Below are 22,260 nucleotides of genomic sequence, written 5' to 3'. Positions count from 1 at the left end.
TGTCAAAAGCTGTGGCTTACACTGAAATGGAAAATGTACTCATTGTGATTTTACTATTTGTAGCACGAATTGAAACAAGGGTTGGGCAACTGGGCATGATTTATACCTGTAATCCCAGTCCTTGAGAGGCCAAGGTGAAGAGGACTCTCTAGTTAAAAACCAGCTTGGTCTATATTGTGAGTTTGAGGCCAGCTAGGGGGTACCTTGCCTCAAAAAACAAAAACAGAAGCTAAAATCAAATAGGACAAAACTGGCTTGGAATAATGTTGTGTGAGTGTGAGATATATACAAATCTTTCTCTCTCTCTCTCTCTCTCTCTCTCTCTCTCTCTCTCTCTCTCTCTCTCTGTCTCTCTCTCTCTCTGTGTGTGTGTGTATGTGTGTGTGTTTTGCTTAAAACTGAAGAAGTATGAAGACCATTCTTTTTAAAATTTTCTCACTGGTTCTTGAGGTTGTTCTGATATTAATTTTTATTATTTTAAAATCCTGCATCTAGGTGTGTGTGTGTGTGTGTGTGTGTGATGTTGGTGTGTGCACATGAGTGCAGGTGCCACGGAGTCCAGAAGAGGGCGCTACAGCATTTGTAACTATAGAGACAAGCTGTGAGCTACCGTGTGTGGGTGCTGAGAACTGAACATGAGCCTTCAGAAGAGCCCTAAGCACTCTTAACCCTCAGCCATCTTTCTGCTGCTTAAAATTTGAACTTGAACACTAATCTACATTTTATTACCTTTTAATACCTGATTGTTTTAATTTTCTTGTAATTTGTTCTGTGAAATCATTTTGTATATTTTGTACTCACATGATAAATAATAAATAATATATTTGAGAGAATTAAAATACATCTTTACTGAGGTAGGTAGCAATAAGCCAGTGGTTCTCAACCTGTGGGTTGTGGCTCCTTTGGGGATTGCATATAAGATATCCTGTTAATCAGATACTTACATTATAATTCATAACAGTAGCAAAATTATAATTGTGAAGTAACAAGAAAATAATTTTATGGATAGGGGTTACCACAATGTGAGGAAATGTGTTAAAGTGTCAGAATTAGGAAGGTTGAGAACCATTTATTGAATAAGCTATTTTAACTTATTTTAGAAATAACTATTATATTTGTGTTGAATTTGTCTATGAAACATATTTGCAGAACACTAACTATATACTTTATAAATCATATCTCACTTTATGGCTTTGTGCTTTGAATTAAAAGCGACACAGTTTTAGTCATCCCCTTCCTTTATTAGTTTTCCACATGTTCTTCTTCTCTTTTTCTTATTTGCATTTTTAACCTGAGATCAGAGTTTTATATTCTAGCCCATCTTCATGATTTTAATGTTATATGAAGATAATTTTTAAAGGTTATTAAAATGTTTGTGAACAGAATATCTAGTACATATAGTCTTCTATACAGTGATTAGTAATATAGTCCTATATACAGTGATTACAGTACATATAGTCTTCTATATAGTGATTACAGTATGTACAATCTTTTATAGTGATCATAGTGTATATAGTCTTCTATATAGTGATTAGAGTATGTATAGTCTTCTATATAGTGATTATAGTATATATAGTCTTCTATATAGTGATTACAGTATATATATATATATATATTCTTCTACAGCATTTTAAAGTCTTTTAGGTTGTTACTATTTTAAAAATTATTCCCTGAATTTTCAAGATGCTTAAAGATATTAAACTACATGAAGTAGATAATTTTTACATCAAAATAAGGGGAGGAGGGAGAATTGTTTTACTAGTACATGGCGGTGGTCGAGGGAAGGGGTGCTCTTCCAGAGCTGGGGTTCTTCTAAGGTGCTACCTCCAAGGAGTCTGAGTCTGGATCTCAGTGGCAATCCTGGTCACAGAATGTCACAAGGACATGGAGCTCTTGAGTATTTCCAGAGGGAATCTTGGACACTTTTTTCCAGAAAGCCAATTTGCCTGTTCCTTCTTGGAAGATTTTCACAACCTCTGAGTTTCTCAGATAAGCACCCTGTCTACTCAGTTGACGTTGTTTCGGTGGGATGGGGACATCCTTGAGGCTGTGAGCTTGGTTTAAGCAGGGAGCATCTCTGAGGTGTGCTGCACCTGCTCCACCACGCTGAGGACAATGGCTTTGTTGTGAGCAGCTGTCTCCACATCAGCTGCCACAGGTGGATGCTGAAACCAAAGCTGAGTCACACTGTCTCCTCCCGTCTCAAGTGCCTGGGCCTGGTGCAATCCTGAAGCTTGACTGATTTGCCTGGTAGCAACCAAAGAGCTAGTCATACAGCAGATGCTTTAATATTCAGGGCTTGAAACACAAGACTAGATGTCTATCTGCTCTTTAGAAATCACCTGACTTCAACCACAAAAAGCTATCTGCAGAGAGTTATTGGGTTTCCCTTGGAAGATTTTTTGGGAGATGTGAAAAGCCATACTATAAAATTCCAAAGTAACTATTTAATATTATAGTGTAAACTTTAATTTGGTTTTAAATTTGCATTTTAACATATGTTAAAGTTATAAAAGAAACCTACAAAATACCTTCCCCTCCCCCTTCTCTGGGAAGTACTTATTTTACATGGAACCTTGCCTATTGGACTCTAAGGCTTGCAGGGAGAATCATGACAGACTAAAAAAATGGAAACTACTGTAAGCACTTTGAATTAGAAAAATATTACATGTTCAGTTAATGTGCCAGCTACATTTAGGTCACCTTGACATAAGCTGGAGTCACTGGAGAGGAGGGAGCCTCAATTGAGAAAATGCCTCCATAAAATCAGGCTGTATGCAAGCCTGTAGGGCATTTTCTTAGTTAGAAATTGACGGGAGAGGGCCCAGAAGAAAGCAGACTAACTAGCAGTGAGGAACAAGTCAGTAAGCAGCACTCCTCCATGGCCTCTGCTCCTGTCTCCAGGTTCCTGCACTGCCTGAGTTCCTGTCTTGACTTCCTTCAAAGATGAACAGTGTTATGAAGGCATAAGCCTAAAAAACAAAACAAAACAAACAAACAAACCCCAAAACATTTTTCTTGCTTTAGGTATGGTGTTTCATCACAGCATAATGAATACACTAGCATATATCTCTAATTTGCATTTTGAAATAATCTGAGATCAATTTTTAAGACAGTAACCTTTCTTGAATGTTTTTAGATCACTTTGATAATATTTTGCTGAGTCACTAAAAATTCAGGGCTAAATCTGAGCAGGGTCAGTGTAGACCACAATAGATTAAAAAGGAGTGAGAGGACAGGCTTCCCTGTGGGATCGTGATAGCCACACCCAGAGCTGCTCTGCTAGTAGTTCTGGACGACAGCCGGCAATCTTCAGCCACTGCCCAACTGCCAAGCCCACTGATATGAATCACACACATATTTGCAGAACTTAAGGTACTGTTTAGGAAATAGGGGAGAGAGTGGTGTTGGGAGTACCAGGGGTCAAGATTTAGTGAGACCAAAAGGTTCCTCGGGATCCATACTGCCCAGTCCCTTCCCGAGGCTTTCTTCTCTCAAATCTCTGGAACTCCAATCTCAAGACTCTTTAGTTCCCCGGCAAACTGGGCATTGAGGTGGAACTAACTATGCAGTTGGAATGGATGTAGAAAAAGTGAGCACATCCTGCACACAAAGGGAAACTAGCTGAGCAGCAAGGAACCCATGGCAGGGCATCAGGTGAAGCGGTGTGATTGCCATTGCTAACACTCACCTGTATGTGGTGATATTTAAGGCAAAGTGGTTGGTCTTGTGTTTGTTCTCAGTCCTCTGAAGACTGAACACATGTTATTGTCTAGCATTTGGCGTGGCCTCACCTCTTTCTCTACTCTGCTGTGCACTGAAGTGCTGGGTAATCCAGAGTCGCAGCTCACCCGTGTATATAATAGGGATAAGAGGACATCATGCCACAAGATTCAGCTGACATTGACATTTTTTTTTAAATTGGTGATTTTTTGGGTGGAGACTAGTGAAGCTTGTTGAATTTGGGGAACTGATTTTGTTCCAGCTCTGCAGAGAATTCTATTAATGGACAATTGTAGTAAAGAGGCCTCTTGCTTGTTCCAGCTGCTCAAACCTGAAATAACCACACAGAAACTGTATTAATTAAATCACTACTTGGTCTTTTAGCTGTAACTTCTTATCGGCTAGCTCTTACATATTAATTTAACCCATCTCTATTAATCTGTGTATTGCCACGTGGCTGTGGCTTACCAGGTATAGTTCTGGCATTTGTCTCCTGTGGGGCTACATGGCTTCTCTCTGACTCTGCCTGCTTTCTCCCAGCATTCAGTTTAGTTTTCTCCACCTATTTCTGTTTTGCCCTGCACTGCTATAGGCTCAAAGCAGTTTCTTTATTAACCAATGGTATTCACAGCATCCAGAGGGGAATTCCACATCAGACAATATCCTTCTCCCTGAAGAATTATAAAATCTTTGGTGTGAAGGGTAAAGGGGGTGTCTTAAGCACTGTCCTATTGCTATGAAGAGATGCCATGAACAAGGCAACTCCTAGAAGAGAAAGCATTTAATTGGGAGCTTGCTTTCAGTTTCAAGATTTAGTCCTTTATCACCATGGCAGCATGCAGGCTGGCATGTTGCTGGAGGAGTAGTTGAGAGCTAATCTTGATCTGCTGGCAGAGAGTGAGAATGAGAGAAAGAGACTCTCTCTCTCTCTCTCTCACACACACACACACATACACACACACACACAGAAAGAGAGAGACAGAGACAGAGACACAGAGAGAGACAGAGAGAGACAGAGACAGAGAGGAGTGGGAAGATAGAAGGAGAGAGGCTGGGCTTAGCAGGGGCTTTTGAAAACTCAAACCCCACCCCCACTGGCACATTCCCCCCAAAAATTCATGCCCACTCTAAAAGGCCACAGCTCCTATTCCTTCCAAATAGTTCATCAAATGGGTGCTAAGCATGCAAATATATAAGCCTATGGGGGCCATTCTCATTCAAACTACCATGCCACATGGGAGACGTGGAGAACATCTTCCTCTTTCCCTCCGAGTCATTTTCTTTGTGGACAATTTGGGGGACCACTCAGGCACCTTCAAGGGCTTCCTTTCACTCTGGTACCCTGGTTAGAAAAGAGTAACACCACACTGTGGAACGCCTTGTGACAGACAGCTGCATGCTTAAATGTGACGCCAAGTTAGAACATGCTGAATGACCCCCACAAAACCTCCCCCAGCATTAAAGCTGACGACGGTCTTAGTCCATAGGGCCTTTCCTAGAAAGGAATGTTGTGGCACAATTGAAGCAGAGACTTTCTAGGCCATGCAATAGTAAGTGGATTACTGAATTCTTCAGCAGAAGGTGAGACTTTCTTTTTTTTTTTTTTTTTTTTTTTTTTTTTTTTGGTGTCACATGAACCTGACACACTGTTTTCACAGGGAGATACTTCTTGGTTTGGGTGACTCATGGGGAAACCCTTGGCAGCTGTCACCTACAAAGGTCCCTCAGGGCAGAAACTTAATTGGTATTTCCTAGACCCACTTTCTTAAAGTTACTTCACCTTTTCGCTTTTCAGTCTTTCCACCAAATCTTTGGAGATTTTCCACCTTCCCGAGACTCAATTCTTACTTTTCTTCCCTACAAAATATCCTATGCATCCAAAGAGTCTTTTAAGTGAAGTAGCCTCATCTCTCCTTCATGTTGCCCTGTCATGGAAGTATTGTTTTTTTTTCTCTCTTCTTCTACTGAGAATTTAGAGGTGGGTCTGCCTTTGGGTCCTGCTCTCTAAATATTTTCAGACCTGTTTTGCCTATTGTCCACAGTTTTATCATACCAACGTGATTAGCAATTACTTGATTGTGAAGTCTGACCTTTATCCTCCTTTGGTCCTATTTATAGTGCCATCTCTATCAGTTGCATTGTACTCCCTGAATCTCTAGAACTCCATGACTATATATGTAGGTGCATACACACCTATGCACTAGAAAATGTAGAGTCATATATGTTAGGTAAATGTTGTAGCACAGAGCTACATCTTCAAGCCCTTATTCTCTGTATGTTTGTCTCTGTCCCTGTCTCTGTCTTTCTCTCTCTCTAATACAGGATCTGTAGCTCTTGCTGGCCTAGAACTCACCATATAGACCAGGTTGGTTTCAAGCTGAGATCTGCTTGCCCCTGCCTCCCAAGTGTTAGGATTAAAGGCATGTGCCATCACAGCCAGCTTGTTGCCTTTTTTTTTTTCCGAGACAGGGTCTTACCAAGTTGCCCAGACCCATGATCCTCTTGTCTCAGCCTTCTGAGGAACTGATATTATAGACTTTGGGTCTGCCTTTGAGTCCTGCTCTCTGAATGCATCTAGACCTGTTGTTCCTATTGTCCACAGTTTTACCATACCAAGGTATACCATTCTCTAGTGCATATGTGTGTGTATGCACGTATGTATAGAGTCATGGAGTTCTAGAGATTCAGGGAGTACAATGCAACTGATAGAGATGACACTATATATAGGACCAAAGGAGGATAAAGGTCAGACTTCACAATCAATAATTGCTAGTCCACGTGTTTGGAGCTAGGTTACTTTTGTTACTTTTTCTTACTTCATCTGCACTGTGAGTCTATGAGGCTTTTCTTTAACTCTCCCACCTTTCATATTCTTTTTTTTTTTTTTTTTTTTTCTTGTTTGAAGACTTTTTATTGACCAATGGCGACAGGATTTATTAAAATAATTGCCTGTCTAGAATGGTTTTTATGATTTTTTTAAAAATGCTGGCGAGATCCCTGCAGCTGGCGGCGGGAAATGCTGGCGGGTCCCTGGCAGCCCCACAGAGTAGCCAGTCCCAGGCAGAGACTCTCGGGTCCCCGGAGAGCCACCCAAGGGGGCTGTGTGAGCAGGTGGCGAGCTCACAGAGCAGCTGCGAGTCCGGCGAGTCCCCAGCTGTGGGTCCCCCAGCTGCTGGCTCCAAGGTCCTCGGCGGGGCAAGCTGTTCGCCATACGGTGGGCGAGCGACTGAGCAGGTTCCCAGCTGCAAGCGGGTGCATGAGTAGGGACATGTAACAGTCACATCGTATGGATCAGAACTGGACATTTATTACTTAGAGAGAGAGAGAGAGAGAGAGAGAAAGAGAGAGAGAGAGAGAGAGAGAGGAGAGAGAGAGAGAGAGAGAGAGTAGGGAAAGAAGGAGAAGAGAAAGGAGAGACAGAGAGATGTCACCTTTCATATTCTTAATTTTCCTTGCTTGGAAAGCTCATTGATAGCATGGGCAGCAGCCTGTCCTTTGGGAGAAAAATTTGGTGCACACCTTCTCAGGCTGCTCAGTTTTAGAGATGTTCTTCATAAGATATCTCCACTTAGAAAGAACTATTACCATTTCCATTATTATCTATGTGAAACTAGTATACATTTGTATTCTCCCCCAGTCTTCTTAGCTTTACTGTAACAAAATGCCATAAGCCCAATCCCCTTAAACAATAGAAATTGATTGCTTATAATTCCAGAGTTTCAGAGGTCAAAGTTCAAAGTGTCAGAAGATATGTTAACTAGTAGTGATCATTTTCTGAATGGTAGCTGACTCCTTATAGCCTTTGGTTAAAGGGACTAAGCAGGTCTCTGGGGCTTGAAAAAAAAAGAACAGTAATCCCATTCATGCTGATCAGTTACACTAGTAATTGATTTCAACATTTGAGTCTGGGAAAACACACACAGTCAGAGCACAGCATAGCTCCTCCCTTGCCACGTTTTATAGCTTCAAGATGACTGGGGAGACCAAATACTCTTGCTTTGCTAACATCTGGCTATGTAGCTTTAGACAAATTCTCTAATCATCTGCACTTTTTATTTTTTTTAAAAAATGTTTACATTGATAAAATAAAAATGAAATCTGAATTTATTAATGTACCTTGGTCCTACTACATATTAACCTATTGGCCTGAAAAAAAATTATACATTTTCTTTAAGTCTTCTTTAAGGCTTAAAGAAACACAATAACATTGAGCTCATGGGAGTGATGTGAGGTAAGACCTATAAAATGGTAGCAGGCTCTTTTATTTAATGATTACTGGAGTAACTGTTCTTCTTGGACAGGCTTGATACCATAGAATCATTTTGCTTTCTTCTCTCCTTTCCTTAGGTAGTAACAAAATCTTTCCAATCATTCCCTAACAGCGACAGTCCCTGACACTATGGTTTTGTGCTGTATATTTTTTGTATTTTTTTTTTTTGTATTTATTTGCATTCCTCTTCATCTGCACCTTCACTTGCAACACTGGTGTTAATATTTCTGTTGAAGGGACAGCTTCAGAGATTTAGGTGGGCTCCCCGAGATCACATGACTAATAAGTAGCTAGTCTGGCATGAAAACCTAAGTCTGTCCAACTATAAACCAGCTCTGTCCTCTGTCTTTCTTTCCCTCCCTTTTTCCTTCTTTCCTTCACTGTCAGGCAAAAGAAGTTTCCCAGTATTGTACACAGTAGCCTTGATGTCTCCAGGCTCTTCTGGTCCCAACTGATCTGAAGTGTGAGTTCTGGTTCAAGCACATCCTCTGGCTTCTTCTAGAGAGGCTCCTGACAGCGCTCTGTTAACCTCCTGACATCACCTAGCATTTAGTAGCTCCCTCTCCAGCTTCAAGTCTTACAGTCCAGCCGAAGATCTACTTCATGTTCCTCCTACATACTGGAAAAGCCATTCCATTTCATCTCTGTGGAAAGCGTTGCTTGGGTCAACTGTCATTAGTTGTATAAAAGCTATTCTGACTGGCCCAGTCTGTTATTATTTTTATTTTAATGAACGCAATGAAAAGCCACGTCTCTGTCGAGACTGAATTCTTTCTATGCTACAAGCTAAGTGAATGTCATCAGAGACGGTATTAGAGAGTTCATTTTGAACTTGCTGTGTCTTCGTGGCATCTTGAGTATAGCATTTAGTTATTGGAATTTCTAACACATCTTGCAGCATCCCTGTTCCTTTCTGAGTCACTGAGAGATGACTGTGTGGTGGGTAGAGAGCACCCAGATATCCATTGCAGCATCACACAGTCAGGAGCCATGGGGGGGGGGGCAGTTTCATTTCTAAACCATAACAGATGATATGACAAGTACTTTGGGTTTTAAGTTGATTTACAATTTTTTGTAGTTTTCATTTTTTTGGGGGGGATAAGATGGTATACATTTTGGAGTTAGACAAAAAATATTCAATGATTTATAATAAATAAAAATTAAGGTCTAACCTTCTGTGTGTGAGAATTCCCAAAATGATTAGTCATGGCATTTTTAAAATTATGACTACCCACTAAATAAAGGCATTTATTATAAAAGAATCCACAGGGGTTTAGGATTTGGTTTTAGAGTTCTTTCCCAGTCGGGGTACTTGGGACTCAAGTTTTACAGCAGTAAGTTGTGACTAGACCCATGCAAAATCCATTCTGTATGCCCACTTGACACTTAGTGCCAAGACTTTCATTGGGCGTTGGTTACATAGCCTCTGTCTTGAGTATACCAAATTTACAGGCTCTCAAAGGAAAAGGAGATGTTGACCATACTGTTTATACAAGTAGATGAGACATAGTGGTCACCCTTATGAGTCAGGGGTTGATGGGAATCTTTTTCAAATCCAAGCTCCAGATGCTAGCCAGAAGTCACCCTGAGCAGGCCTTTCCAAGGCTGGTAATTTCAGGTCAGCTTTGCTAATAATCATGAATTAAGAATTATGGACCATTCTTGCCCTTAATTCCTCACAATACTGTCTCCTTGGGAATAAGTGTCAGAATTCTTTTTATTTTATTTTTTAGTTTTTAGTTTTTCCAGACAAGGTTTCTCTGTGTATCCTTGGCTGTTCTGGAACTCACTATGTAGACCAGACTGGCCTTGAACCACAGAGATATCCCTGTCTCTGCCTCCTGAGTGCTGGGGCTAATGATGTGTGCCACTGTTGACTGGCAAGTATCAGAATTCTTCATGTGCACACGTGCACGTGTGTGTGTGTGTGTGTGTGTGTGTGTGTGTAAACCAGAGGATAGCTTTGACTGTTGTTCTTCAGGGCCCTCCATTTTATTTTTCAGCTGGTCTTTCACTAATACTATTATTGGTCTCAGACTCAATAAGTATGCTAGGCTAGGTGGCCAATGAACCCTGCAGCTCTGCCTGTCCCCTCCTGGAACTGAAATTAGAAGTATAGGCCATCATGCTTGGCTTGTTTGTTTTTCTTTCTAGTATGGTTCTGTTTATTTAAAGTTTAAAATAAGCAAAGTTAATCTATGATAATTGATTGATGTAGGTGTATCCTCTATCTATCTGATGGTTTCATTGGTTAATTAATAAAGATACTGCTTGGCCCTATAGGTCAGAACATAGGTGGGTGGAGTAGACAGAACAGGATGCTGGGAGTGAGGCAGACGCCTTGGGCAATCATCATGCCTCTCCTCTCTGGGTCAGATGCGATGAAGCTCCAGCCCAAGATGGACGTATGCTAGAATCTTCCCGATAAGCCACCACCTCGTGGTGCTACATAGATTGTTAGATATGGGTTAAAGCAAGAGATGTGAGAATTAGCTAGTAGGAGGCTGAAACTAATGGGCCAGGCAGTGTTTAAATGAATACAGTTTGTGTGTTGTTATTTCGGGGCATAAGCTAGCCAGGCAGCCGGGAGCCAGGCAGGAACGTAGCCCACTGCTCCTCACTACAGTTGATTTCTGAAGTCAGAAAGAACATTCCCTTTTTGGGTGGGTCAGTGTACAGAAGTTTCTGTCAGGTGTTAGTGGTAGTTTTTTTTTCAATTTTAATATTTCTATCAATTTCATACAATATAGTTTGATCATATTCACCCTCCCTCTTCCTTCTAATTCTTCCTAGATCCACTGCTGTCTCCCTACCCTTCCCAACTCTATGTCATTTTTTGTTGTTTATTTGTTTTTCTAAATGATCTATCACGTCTAATTTGTGCAGATCATATACTCCCAGGAGTGGGACCATCTCCTGAAGCATGCTTGACTTCCTTTGGGCTACACCTTAAAATACTCTTTCTCCTAGTGGGAGGGCTGGTCCTGTCCCTCACAAGTTTCAGCACTCAGGACAGTGGGCCCTGCACCTCACCTTGGCAGCATAGCAGAGCTGGCCCTGGAGGTGTGGATACAGGTGAGCTGGCCCTGAGGGCCTGAGCAGGAGAAGTGGTCCCATCCCTTGTTGCTTGCAACACTAGGAGAGCTAGCCAGGCAGTGCTGGAAAGCTTATCCTGGTGGTGAGAATAAGGGAGAGCCGGCAGGTTGATCAAGCTACCACCTAGCCTCAGAACCAGGGTTATGAGTTGTCCCTTCCACCCCTCCCAACATCCATCTACAAACTGCTGGAGCACATGAAAGGACTGGTCCTGCAGATGCAAAGCAACAGGATCTCCACGATACAGGGCAAAAACAGGATATCCAAAAGGAGTCCCACTGAGGGCCCAGTATTGACAGTGTAGCAGAAACCAGAGGCCTCAAGCCAGACCAATGACTCATTGCAGTGAAGACTCAATAGGAGGTATATGATCTGAAGGGTATACTGTGTGACTCACTGAGACACACTACAGCTTCCAAGATGAGATTTTTTTCTTTTATATTTTATTTTATTTTGGGGGTAGATACTAGGGGACAGGGATGCATGGTGTGAAATCCACAAAAAATCAGTAAAAAGTTAAAAAGAAATTAAAAAATCTGTCTTTCCTTTCCCTGGAAACTTTTAACTGCCAATAGCTCCTAGAGGGAGGAGGCTCTGAGCACCACTTCCTCCATGTTAATGCTGACCAGCTTGGTCGTGCGTGGGCCTCGTGCAGACTACCACAACTGCTATGAGCTCATGGCTGCAGCCGTCCTGTCATGTCTAGAAGACACCGCTTCATTCTTGTCATCCTGATTCCAAGTTCTTACAATCTTTTCGATCCTTCTCCCACAGTCATCCCTGAGCTTGGGTGGCGGGTTGAGAGAGAGAGATGTAGATGCTCCAGTCATGGCTGAACACTGAGACACATTCTCTGCACTGTGATCAGGTCTGAATTTCCGTGTTCACCACTATCCCTTGCACTAAAAACTTCTCCGATAAGGTCTGGGAGCATCACTAATCTATGGATACAGAGATAGGAATTTAGAGGCAGTTTGCTGTGACTTTGGCCATTTAGCGGAGTGATAGTAATATGTTTACTCCTGTGGCCTATGAGTTCCCTAGTCATGGGCTCCTGGACAGATTTTAGAATACCGGGCACAAGCTTTCTCTAGTGGACTGGACTTAAATCAGAGAGCAGTTGGCTACTCCCATAACATCCTTGCATCTATTGCATCCGTGGGCATATGCTACACTGGTCATTATTGTAGTTCACAGAGTTAACAGCTGGGGAAGACTGTTGAACATGTTCATTTGTCGCGTATGTGTGTGCATGCCCATGTGGAAGCCACCTTTGAGATTGGGTGTCATCTTCAATTACTCCCCTGGATTTTTTGAGACAGAACAACCCTGCATTTTATCCGTATTTCCGTCACAAACTCTGAATCCATTCCCGCATGGTCTTTCAAAGGCCAGTAAAAGATGGGGAGTAGGTTACATATGCTGTATAGGATTTCAGGGGGATGTCTGAGAGCACCTAGCTCCTCAGCTGCCCACGCCTTTCACAGGCCAGATGAGGTGGCCCCCTGTGTGGAGCAAGTCTGTGAGGCTGGACTGGAGCCAGAAGAGCTGTAATAAGCATGCCAGTGCCAGCTTCTGGCTCCTGGCTCCTTGGGTGGCATTCCTTCATTCCTCCAGCTTTAACTGTTTAAAAATCAATTAGCACCAGTCATTAGAACACAAGCCACACAGAGCTCATTGTCCTAGGAGTGGCTCTGCAGGCCCTGGGGCTCCAAGTGAAGTTTGGCTTCCCTTCTGCAAATAGAGTATGTCAACATCCCCCTTCTGTGGTTGGAGTGATGACTTCATGCCCATGCCCTGACTCTTAGAATGCTTGGAGACATAGACTCATATCCCCATTTTCTAGTTGTACCTCCATGTTTGTCCGTGATATCACTGTCTCTTCACGGTCTTTGACAGTACTGAAATGAAAACTGGTTCCCTGAAGCTGCTTGCGATCACTCCCTGTATGGGTGGTTCCCTTGCGATCACTCCCTGTATGGGTCCATGCTTGCGATCACTCCCTGTATGGGTCCATGCTTGCGATCACTCCCTGTATGGGTGGTTCCCTTGCGATCACTCCCTGTATGGGTCCATGCTGTCTTCTAGCCCTTGCCGTGACACCTGAGGACCCAGCTAACCTTCAAGTTCAGTATTGCAAACAACTTCATGTTTTTCCAATTCTTTCCTCCTGGTCCTTCCCCTGGTCTCTATTCAGTGGTGTCAGAGACCCCTTTGCCCTAAAACCAACAAGACATTTATCACAATGAACACAAGCGACTCTCTTTTATTCTGTTTTGTGCTCAAAGGAAGAATTCCTGCTTGTACTTCCTGTGTCTAGGCTTCAGCGTCCATCAGTATGGATCGTTATGTTTAGTTATAGAAGCCAACAGAGCGGATGTCTTTTTTTGGCTTTGTATATTTTGAGATCCAGTCTCACCATGAAGTCATGGGAGCTGGCTTTGTAGACCCAGCTGGCCGGGAACTTGAAGTGGTTCCCCTGCCTCTGTGTTCTGGGATTACAGGTGTACACCACCACATCTGTCTTTATTCAATTCATTATTCTATGCATGTTCTCATCTCAGTTTTATCTCCTGAATCTCTTTAGTAACTTACATCGATGAAGATGAGAATGAAATACCTGAATTATCGTCAAACAAAACATTCTTCGTCATGCTCAAGATTCCAGAGGAGTGTGCCAATGAAGAGGACTTGCCTCACTTGCTCACTAAAAGGGTGATTATGCCTTATGTGTTGTCTATGGAGGTCTCAACATTGCATTATGAGTTCTGTTAGAGAGGTTGGCAAAGCTCTAGAGTGAGCAGCAGAAGGAGATGCTTGCCAGTGGGTCTTCCGTGTGGCAAAGCCGCCAGAGGTTGACGTTAAGTCTTTTCTTCAATTGCCCTCCGCCTTATTTTTTGAGATAGAATTTCTCCCTGAAACCCAGAGAACACCCAGTTTGGCTAGGGTGGCTAACCAGTGTGTTCCAGGGATCCTGCTGTCCCTGCCTCCCCAGCACTGTGATTACTGGCGGGTGCTACTACGTCTGACGTTTTATGTGAGTTCTGGAGATTGGACTCAGATTCTCCTGCTTAAACAACAAATACTTTATGAATGAGTCATCTCCCCAGTCTCTCACACAGTGTTCTACATCTACGAAGGAGGTACATATCTAAATTATGTGAGTTGGGGGTGGAAGCAGATGAAGGAGCTGGTACTCAGGATAGTTATAAAATAAGGGCAAAGATGTTACAATATTTATATCTATATCTATATCTATATGCATACAGGCTATATATGCAGGATATATATGCATATAGGGTATATATGCATATAGGATACACACACACACACACACTTTCCTTGTAAAGGACAGAAAGATGGAAGGGCAGGATATGTATATTTCAAGGGTCTATGCATTGGTGTACTGGGCTTGAGTGTGCTGTATTGAGGATCTATAGGGGTTAACTTAGACAGGAAAGTAGGGAGTAGGTCATGGGATCTCCCCACTTTTGGGTAGACTGTGTAAAGATTTTAAGTTGTAGAGTGACAAGGCTAGATTTTCATTTTCTTCCTCCTGTGTGGTTCTGGACAATACTTGAAGAGACTCATTTTGAGACAGCGCAGCAGTGTGCATCTGAGAAATGAAGGCAGTTTCAATTGGGGCAGCCTTGGGGGCGGTAAGAAAGAGTTGAGATTTAAGGCAACTTTACTCAGAGGAACTGAGTGACTGGAAAGGGGTAAAGAAGAGTGTACCTCCAGCCTCCTGGTTGGAAGGTTGGGTACATGATCTGTGGGATGGGAAATGTAGAAGAGTCTTCTGCAAGATGGAAGCTCTGCAGACAGATTGAAAATTTTGTAGGTCAGTCTTGGCTACCAACGATGGGAGTTCATGCCAGACCCAGGAATATTCGGAGGCAGAGTCTCCTATGTAGACCACACGTTCCTCTTGGTCATCAGGTTCCTGTTTTAAGCTCGCCAGTGCTAGCTGCAGGAATGCACCAGACAAAGCTTAATTGGTTTTATTCCTCTCCAAGACATGGGAAACACCTTAATCCATAAAAAAAATCCTCTGGTCTGAGCAAAGGAGTTTGGTTTTATAGAACTAGAAGGGCTTGAAGAAGGGAGTAACAAGAAGAGAGTGGTTAAGTCATCCACGATGACAGCCTTGTAAAGGGGAGACAGAGAGATATAGAATGGCAGAAAATAACTGGTTTGTTAAGCATAGGTTGGTTCAGGTTATTGGCTTTTACAAAAAAAAATAAATAAAGCCTTGAGGGAACGTCATTTTCAAGTTGAAACTGGCCTATCTGGCTGTCACTTTAATCCTGATTTCACAGACAGTTGGACACAGCCTAGTTTCAGCCTGGTAGCGTAGAAATCCGGCTTTGGTGACCTTGGTTGGATGTCTTAGCTTGCATAGGAGTGTAACAACAACAGCAAAGACTTCCTGCAATTTTTTAATTATTTAAAATATTTTATGAGAATGCATGTGTGCCTTTGTGAGTTTATATGCATCACACACATGCCAGTGTCCATGGAGGCCAGAGGGTGTCAGACACCAGAACTGAAGAGAGATGGGTTGTGAGTCACCTGCTCTTGGTGCTGAGAATCTGTGTCCTCTATAGGAGCAGTGAGTGGTTCTAACCACTGAGCAACCTCTCAAGCTACCTTCCGATAATTTGTATTTGACAGTTCTCATCCTTTGGTTGGGTGGCCACTCCAGGGAAAGTGTGACGAAAGCAGTGGACCAGAGCTACCCTTGGTTGTTGCCATTCTGAGATTCGGGTCTCAACACATCATTCCTTGCTCCGGGAGCCTTCTTGTTCACACAGTTCTCTGATAATTGTCATTCCAGCCAAGGATAGTACACTTGATGTTCTGCAGAATATTAAGTGCTTAACTTTTGAGTAGGTACATTGGATAGCTAATGGCTCTAATTCCAGCACTTAGGAGGCTGAGTTAGGAAGATTGCAACTTGGCCTACATAGTAAAGTTTCAGGCCAGCCTAGCCTAGAGTGAAATCCTGTTTCCAAAATTAAACCAAACCAAACAAACAACCAAACAAACAAACTCTGAAGAAATAAAAACATCCAAACAAAAATACTTTTTAAAACTTTTGTTCTTCTCTCTTACATTACATCCCAACTGCAGTTTCCCCTCCCTCCACTCCTGCTAGTTCTTCTCTCAACACCCCCTTTTCCCCAGATCCTCTGTTTCCCTTAAAAAAAAAAAAAAGAACAGGCCTCCCAGGGGTATCCACAGAACATGGCCTAACACAGTACTATAAGATTAGGCACAAAACCTCATATCAAGACTGCATAAGGCAACCCAGTAGGAGGAAAAGAGTCCCAAGTACAGGTGAAAGAGTCAGAGACACCCCTCCTCCCACTGCTGGGAGTCCCACAAGGACACCAAGCTATGCAACTATAAGATATATGCAGAAGACACAGGTCAGACCCATACAGGATCCGTGTTTGTCACTTCAGACTCTGTGAGCCTCTATGAGTCCTGTGGGCCGTGTTCTTGTGGCGTCTTCAACCCCTTCTGCTATACTCATAGACTGGTACCTTGCTCAGTTGTCATTGGAGGGATATCATCCAGCAACTGACGGGAGCAGATGCAGAGACTCACAGCCAAACATGAGGTGGAACCAGGGGAACCCTGCAGAAGACAGGGAGGAAGGGATGTAGGAACAAAAACAGTTTTTAGAGGATTTTGTATACCATAAACATTGCTATTACAGCTATCAGGCAGACAGTGCCTAGCAAAGAGACCCTTAGAGTGTGCACTAACTGTGCACCAGCCATACATTCCAACTTTTAATTTACAATTTTAGCTTTGACATTTTGCTGAGCATCTGCTATGTGCAGAGTGCTAGATCCTAGGGTGGATTTCGGAAGGAATGTAGGGAAAGAACAGGTTGGAAATAATAGTGGGTGTTGGGGAGGTGGCTGTGGAAACATGGGGACCTGAATTTGGATCCCCCAAACCCATGTAAAGCAGCCAGGCATGGATGCCTGAATCTATTATCCTATTATTGGGGTGAATGAGTCAGGAATGGGAGACTGGAAGACCCCTAGAGCTTGTCGGTCACCTAGTCTAGTTGTTTGGTGAGTTCTGGACTCAGGGAGGGACACTAGCTCAAAAGACAGAGTGGAGAGCAACGGAGAAAGAGGACTTCTGGCCTCCATACAGGCAGGTGCATTCACACACACACACACACACACACACACACACACACACACACACACACTAAACATACACGCCTAAGTTTTTATGAAGAGTGATAGGAACAGTCTACAAGAAGAGAGGTTACTATTTATTACCAGTATTTTTAGTGCTTGAAAAAACATCCTTTGTAACATCCTCCAGCTACCATCTCCTTCTCTCCATTCTGAGCAGTGAACATTGCCTTCTAGAACCTGAATTTCCCCTCGTCCATCATCCACCTTCTTCATACTGGAGCTCAAGAACTGAGATGACTTCTTTTCCCCCTGAAGCTCTTATCGTGTTATGTTTTTTCCTTTCCTGATACTTCAGTGAAAGACACATCTCTCACCCGGGCTTCATGTCTGTCACATATAAAAGTGAATTTGGCCTTCAGAATCTACGAGCTGTGTATGAAGAAACTGGCAAGTTTTTAACCTCTTGGAATACTGGTTCTTAATCTGTAGAAAGGGAATGACAAAATTCCTCTCATGTGGAGTTCTTTTAAAGGTTCCATTTCTAAGATTAGAACTATACAAACCCTGAGTACCACTGGATTTCCACTGAGTTAGGTGGGAGTGCTTGCTTGTGCAACCTCCTTGAGATTCGGCAGGAAAGAAGGTGTGCACCTTCATAGGGTTCTCCTGTGTGTTGTATGTTACAATGCTTACTACTGGATAAGTTCACGGCTCACCAGGGCTTCCTGGTATACCTGGAGATGGCTAGCTCACCACAAGCTCACCACTGGTGAAGTGAAAAGTCCAGAACAGGGCTGAGCAGGAATGGATCCGGTCTTGCTTTTGAGGTAGCTGTGACTTTAATCCAGAGCTGTGCTCATGCTGAGAGTGGTACCAGATCCCAGCCCACTGCTGACTTACACTAGAACTAGTGCACTGGGAACCAAAATTTTAATTTTCCAATGTAAATGCAGAAGGAACACTGTAAATTTCATCTGCCATGTGTTCTCTAGTACAAAGGAGTTAGGATTTGTATCTCTGAACCTTGATGGGAGAACTAATCAAAGCTTGGAAAAACCAGACTGGAGAGATGCCACAGTGGTGAAGAGCACGTTTTGCTCTTGCAGAGAACGCAGGTTTGGTTCCCAGTATTCACATGTCGACTCACAACATCTGTAATTCTAGCTCCAGGGAATACGATGCCTTCTGCCTCCATGAGTGCCATGTACCTGTGCAGTACCCGTATAGACAAATGCAGACAAAATGCACAGGAAAACAAAAATAATTTTTCAAGGCCAGAGAACAATGATGTCACATAACGCCAATAACTACTGTCTGAAAATAAAACCAACCACTCCAAATAGATAGGGAAAAGCTAAGAAAAGGAAACGACAGATGATTCAGAGGTAAGAGGTCTGAGAGAGTTGAACACCTAGAAAGGTACTCCCCCTATAGTAGGACAGGCAGTATACACAGTGTGACACACGGTCCTACATCCCCAAAGTTGGGAAAAATTTTAAGTCTAGTAAGAGTATGGGGAGTGGAATAGGGATGAGTGCAGGGAGATAGGAAAATGGAGAACGTTCATCAGGAATGAGCTGAGTTGAAGATGCAGCTGTTTTTGGACCAGTAGTTCCACTTCTTGCCATGTGCCTCGGGGAGATTCTCACATGAACAAAGAGGTGCACAGAAATGTCTGCAAATTATTGCATCAGCATAATTTATGGTAAAGACAACATGGAAGGAAGTTACATGACCATCAGTGGGTAAACGGATGAACTGGGGTAATGATGTAATGCAGTCTCTGTGGGAGACTGAAGGGCCTTCACTGAGATGTTTCTTAGACATGATTCTCAATGTAATTTTCAGCGAAAAAAAAAAGGTAAGTCTTAATTTGCTCACAATGGTACACATCAGCTACCTGAGAATGTGAAGCAGGAAGATACTGAGTCAGGAATCTGAGACCAGCTTGATCAAGCTGTTAAGAATGTGTCTGAACATAAATAAAATGCTGTTATGATTCTATGAGAAGTAGTGATTTCCAAGCATAAGTGAAGAAAGGGTGCATACCAATGTCAGGGTGTTGGTCAGTGCCACAGAAGAAAGAAAGAATGCCTAATTCTTAATTTATAGTTTCCAGACTTTTGGTGGTGTGAAATCACACATATACAGCCTTTCTGGTTTGGGGTTTAATGACAATACTTAGACAGTTTGTATGAGTATAGCACCTTATTATAAAATGGGCTTTGTATTAGATGGGTCTGTCCAGTTGTAGCCCAACAAAAGGAAGTGTTTTGGGCATCTTTAAAGTAGACTGGGCTAGGCTAGATGTTGAGTATGTTAGATGTATCAAATGCAAATGCATTTCAACCATTTTTTTTTTTTTTTTTTTTTTGGTTTTTCGAGACAGGGTTTCCCTGTAGTTTCTAGAGCCTGTCCTGGAACTAGCTCTTGTAGACCAGGCTCGCCTCGAACTCAGAGATCCGCCTGCCTCTGCCTCCCGAGTGCTGGGATTAAAGGCGTGCGCCACCACCGCCCGTCTCATTTCGACCATTTATAATTAGAATACAAAATAAAAAAGTGATATTTTCATATGCACACGGGTTTGTCTGTTTTTTCACTAGCTCCTCTCCCGTGTCTCCTAGCCACCATCTTTGCTATGGTGGTCTGTCCTAAGAAGTCCCCCTTCCTCCTTCCCATCACATGTGTTCTATTGGTCTCCCCATCTCCTCTCTTTTCCAGATTCGTTTGCCCAATCTCATGAGCCTCATTTTGGGTTTGCAGCCTCTACCTACCCTTATACCATCATTTGTATATTGCTGACTTTTGGTAATTTCAATCCACGAATTGGTTCATTAGGAAATAATAAACAATCATAGACTCTGGAGCTACTGCACAGCCAAATGTGAAGGCGTGAAACACAGGTGGTGGAAACATGGGCGTTATCATTTTTAAGACGCATACAATTTTTACTGCAAAACCTCCATATCTTCGGAACTTCATCACTTGTTCCCTTGCCTGGGGAAGTGCTGGACCTGACACTCAGGATAGATCTTTCTCCTACCAATGAAGTTCTGCAGAAGAAAGAAAGACGCCCACGACCAGTGATGTCCCTGGTGCTGAGTGGCTTGTGCTGAACAGATCCTTTCTCCCTTTTCCCCCCCTCATTCCCCGAGCAGTTTGTGGTGCCTCTGTGAGTTTCTGCTTGAGGATTGCTGACCACAGTACCACTGAGGATACCAAGTGTCAGCTCAGCTCCTAAGTGATGTAGACAATTCCCAGTGAGCTACTTGGACCTTATCAATAAGCCCATTTTTATTTTTTACTTTTTTGACAGAGCCTTGTGCAGTCTTGGCTGACCTAGAACTCACTATGAAGACCAGGCTTACCTTGAACTCCTGGGCAGTCTGGCTTCCTCAGCTTTCAGAATGCTGGGATTATAGGCATGTGCTTGACTCTCAATGAGACTCTTCTTTGAACACTGAACTCACTGAGTGTTAGCTTGCGCTTTGATCTGAGATCAGCTTCCTCTGTCTTACTCTTAGTCTAGAGCTCCTGGATTAGTGAATGCCTACCCAGGGTGAATTCCCCTTTGTCCGGAAGTCCCTTGCTTCTGTAGTTGACTTGTGAGATGATCACCAGTGACTTGTGTGTTTTTTCTTGTTGTGTGTTTAGCTCACCGATGTGTATACACAGTCACCGTCGCTGAGTCGTTATTTCACCTCTGCTGACATCGTGGACTTCAGGTAATGTCGGGGACCAGCCACAGCAAAAATACCTCTTGCCAGGTTAAAGGCGTGGGGATTAGAAGTACAGAATATGAAGACGCAAATGAAAATAATAAAATGGAGAAACATATAGGATAGTATTGGGAGGGAATTCCAGTGAGTACTAAATTTCTCCCGTTTTGCCCGCATTTAATTTCCAACTGCTTAAAATACCCCTGACCCCAAAAGGTAGGAGTAAGACAAAAGACTGCATTAACATGATACAAGGGAATGAACAGACCAACTGAAAGTCACAGGCTACATTCACAGTTAAACGTTATATTGCTAGAACAAAACAAGTCATGCTTACACCCTAGACCAAAATATTTCGGCAGGCAAACCACTCCCTGGGTGGAATCCAAAGTTATCTCCATAAAGGGAACTGGAACTTAGTTGGATCCTTAGACTTTTGTTTGAGGTGGGAACAAACTACTTCTCCATTCCTGGAGCACAAGGTCTGGCAATTAGCCACACCTGTTGACAATAGCCTTGAGAGAGCAGAACTCTCTGTTCAATAACTAGGTGGGACCTTTGTTTGAGGTAGAAGCACAATAACCTTTAAGGAACTAGCCTAAAACTCCAACCCTCTGACCTTTGGTCCACGTGGAAACAGGCTCACATTTTGGGCCTCCACAGGGTTAGAGCACAGAACTTGGCCTCTTGCTCAGAAGAGCACCCACCCACCTGCCCAGCCCATCACTGTTGACCCACCCACAGCGATTTCCAGGAGTCTTGGTGCAGGGAAGGGGCCAATAATAGAACCACAGTGCCGTGCTGGACTAGGTCCTGGAAACCACTTAGCTCAGCTGGCATCTCACAAGGCAGAAAAAATGGAAATGACAGGCGTAGACATAAATCTAGGTTAGAAATAGACATAAATCTCAGAGAGTGATGGACCAGGAGTGACACGATTCATGTGCCACAAAAGAGATCTAGGATTATATTTTCCTCATTTAATATTAAGAATATAGAGACAAACCTGTCAGTCAAGTCTATCTTCTGCCTCCTTTCTTTAGTGCTGACACCAATCCAATGACTAATTACACTCACTTCTACAGAATGAACAACCCCAACAGTTTGCCTTGATTTTTTTCTGTGAACATATTTACTATACACAGTGTACATTTCTTAATTCCATAAAAATTTTTAATAGTTTGGGGATATAGACCAAAGTGTGTGCATGTGTGTCTGTGTGCTTGTGTGTGTGTAAGGAGTCAGTTAATTAATTATAGTTTTATATCACAGAGATTACTGAAAG

The 22,260-nt window shown here is 42.8% G+C and overlaps 1 protein-coding gene across 1 annotated transcript in view; it reads left to right on the top strand.

Annotated features, from left to right (window-relative positions):
- Window positions 1-22,260, top strand: part of C10H3orf52 (chromosome 10 C3orf52 homolog) — a 32,933-nt gene that overhangs the window by 5,869 nt on the left and 4,804 nt on the right. The window contains exons 4-5 of the mRNA XM_038346460.1: window positions 13,677-13,804; window positions 20,911-20,981. Coding sequence (XP_038202388.1) covers window positions 13,677-13,804; window positions 20,911-20,981 — 199 coding nt within the window. The remainder of the gene's footprint in view (window positions 1-13,676; window positions 13,805-20,910; window positions 20,982-22,260) is intronic.

The sequence above is a fragment of the Arvicola amphibius genome, chromosome 10 (assembly GCF_903992535.2).
Source record: "Arvicola amphibius chromosome 10, mArvAmp1.2, whole genome shotgun sequence".
Lineage (NCBI taxonomy): Eukaryota > Metazoa > Chordata > Mammalia > Rodentia > Cricetidae > Arvicola > Arvicola amphibius.
Note: the sequence above shows the minus strand (reverse complement) of the source record. Positions and strands in the feature narration are given on the sequence as shown.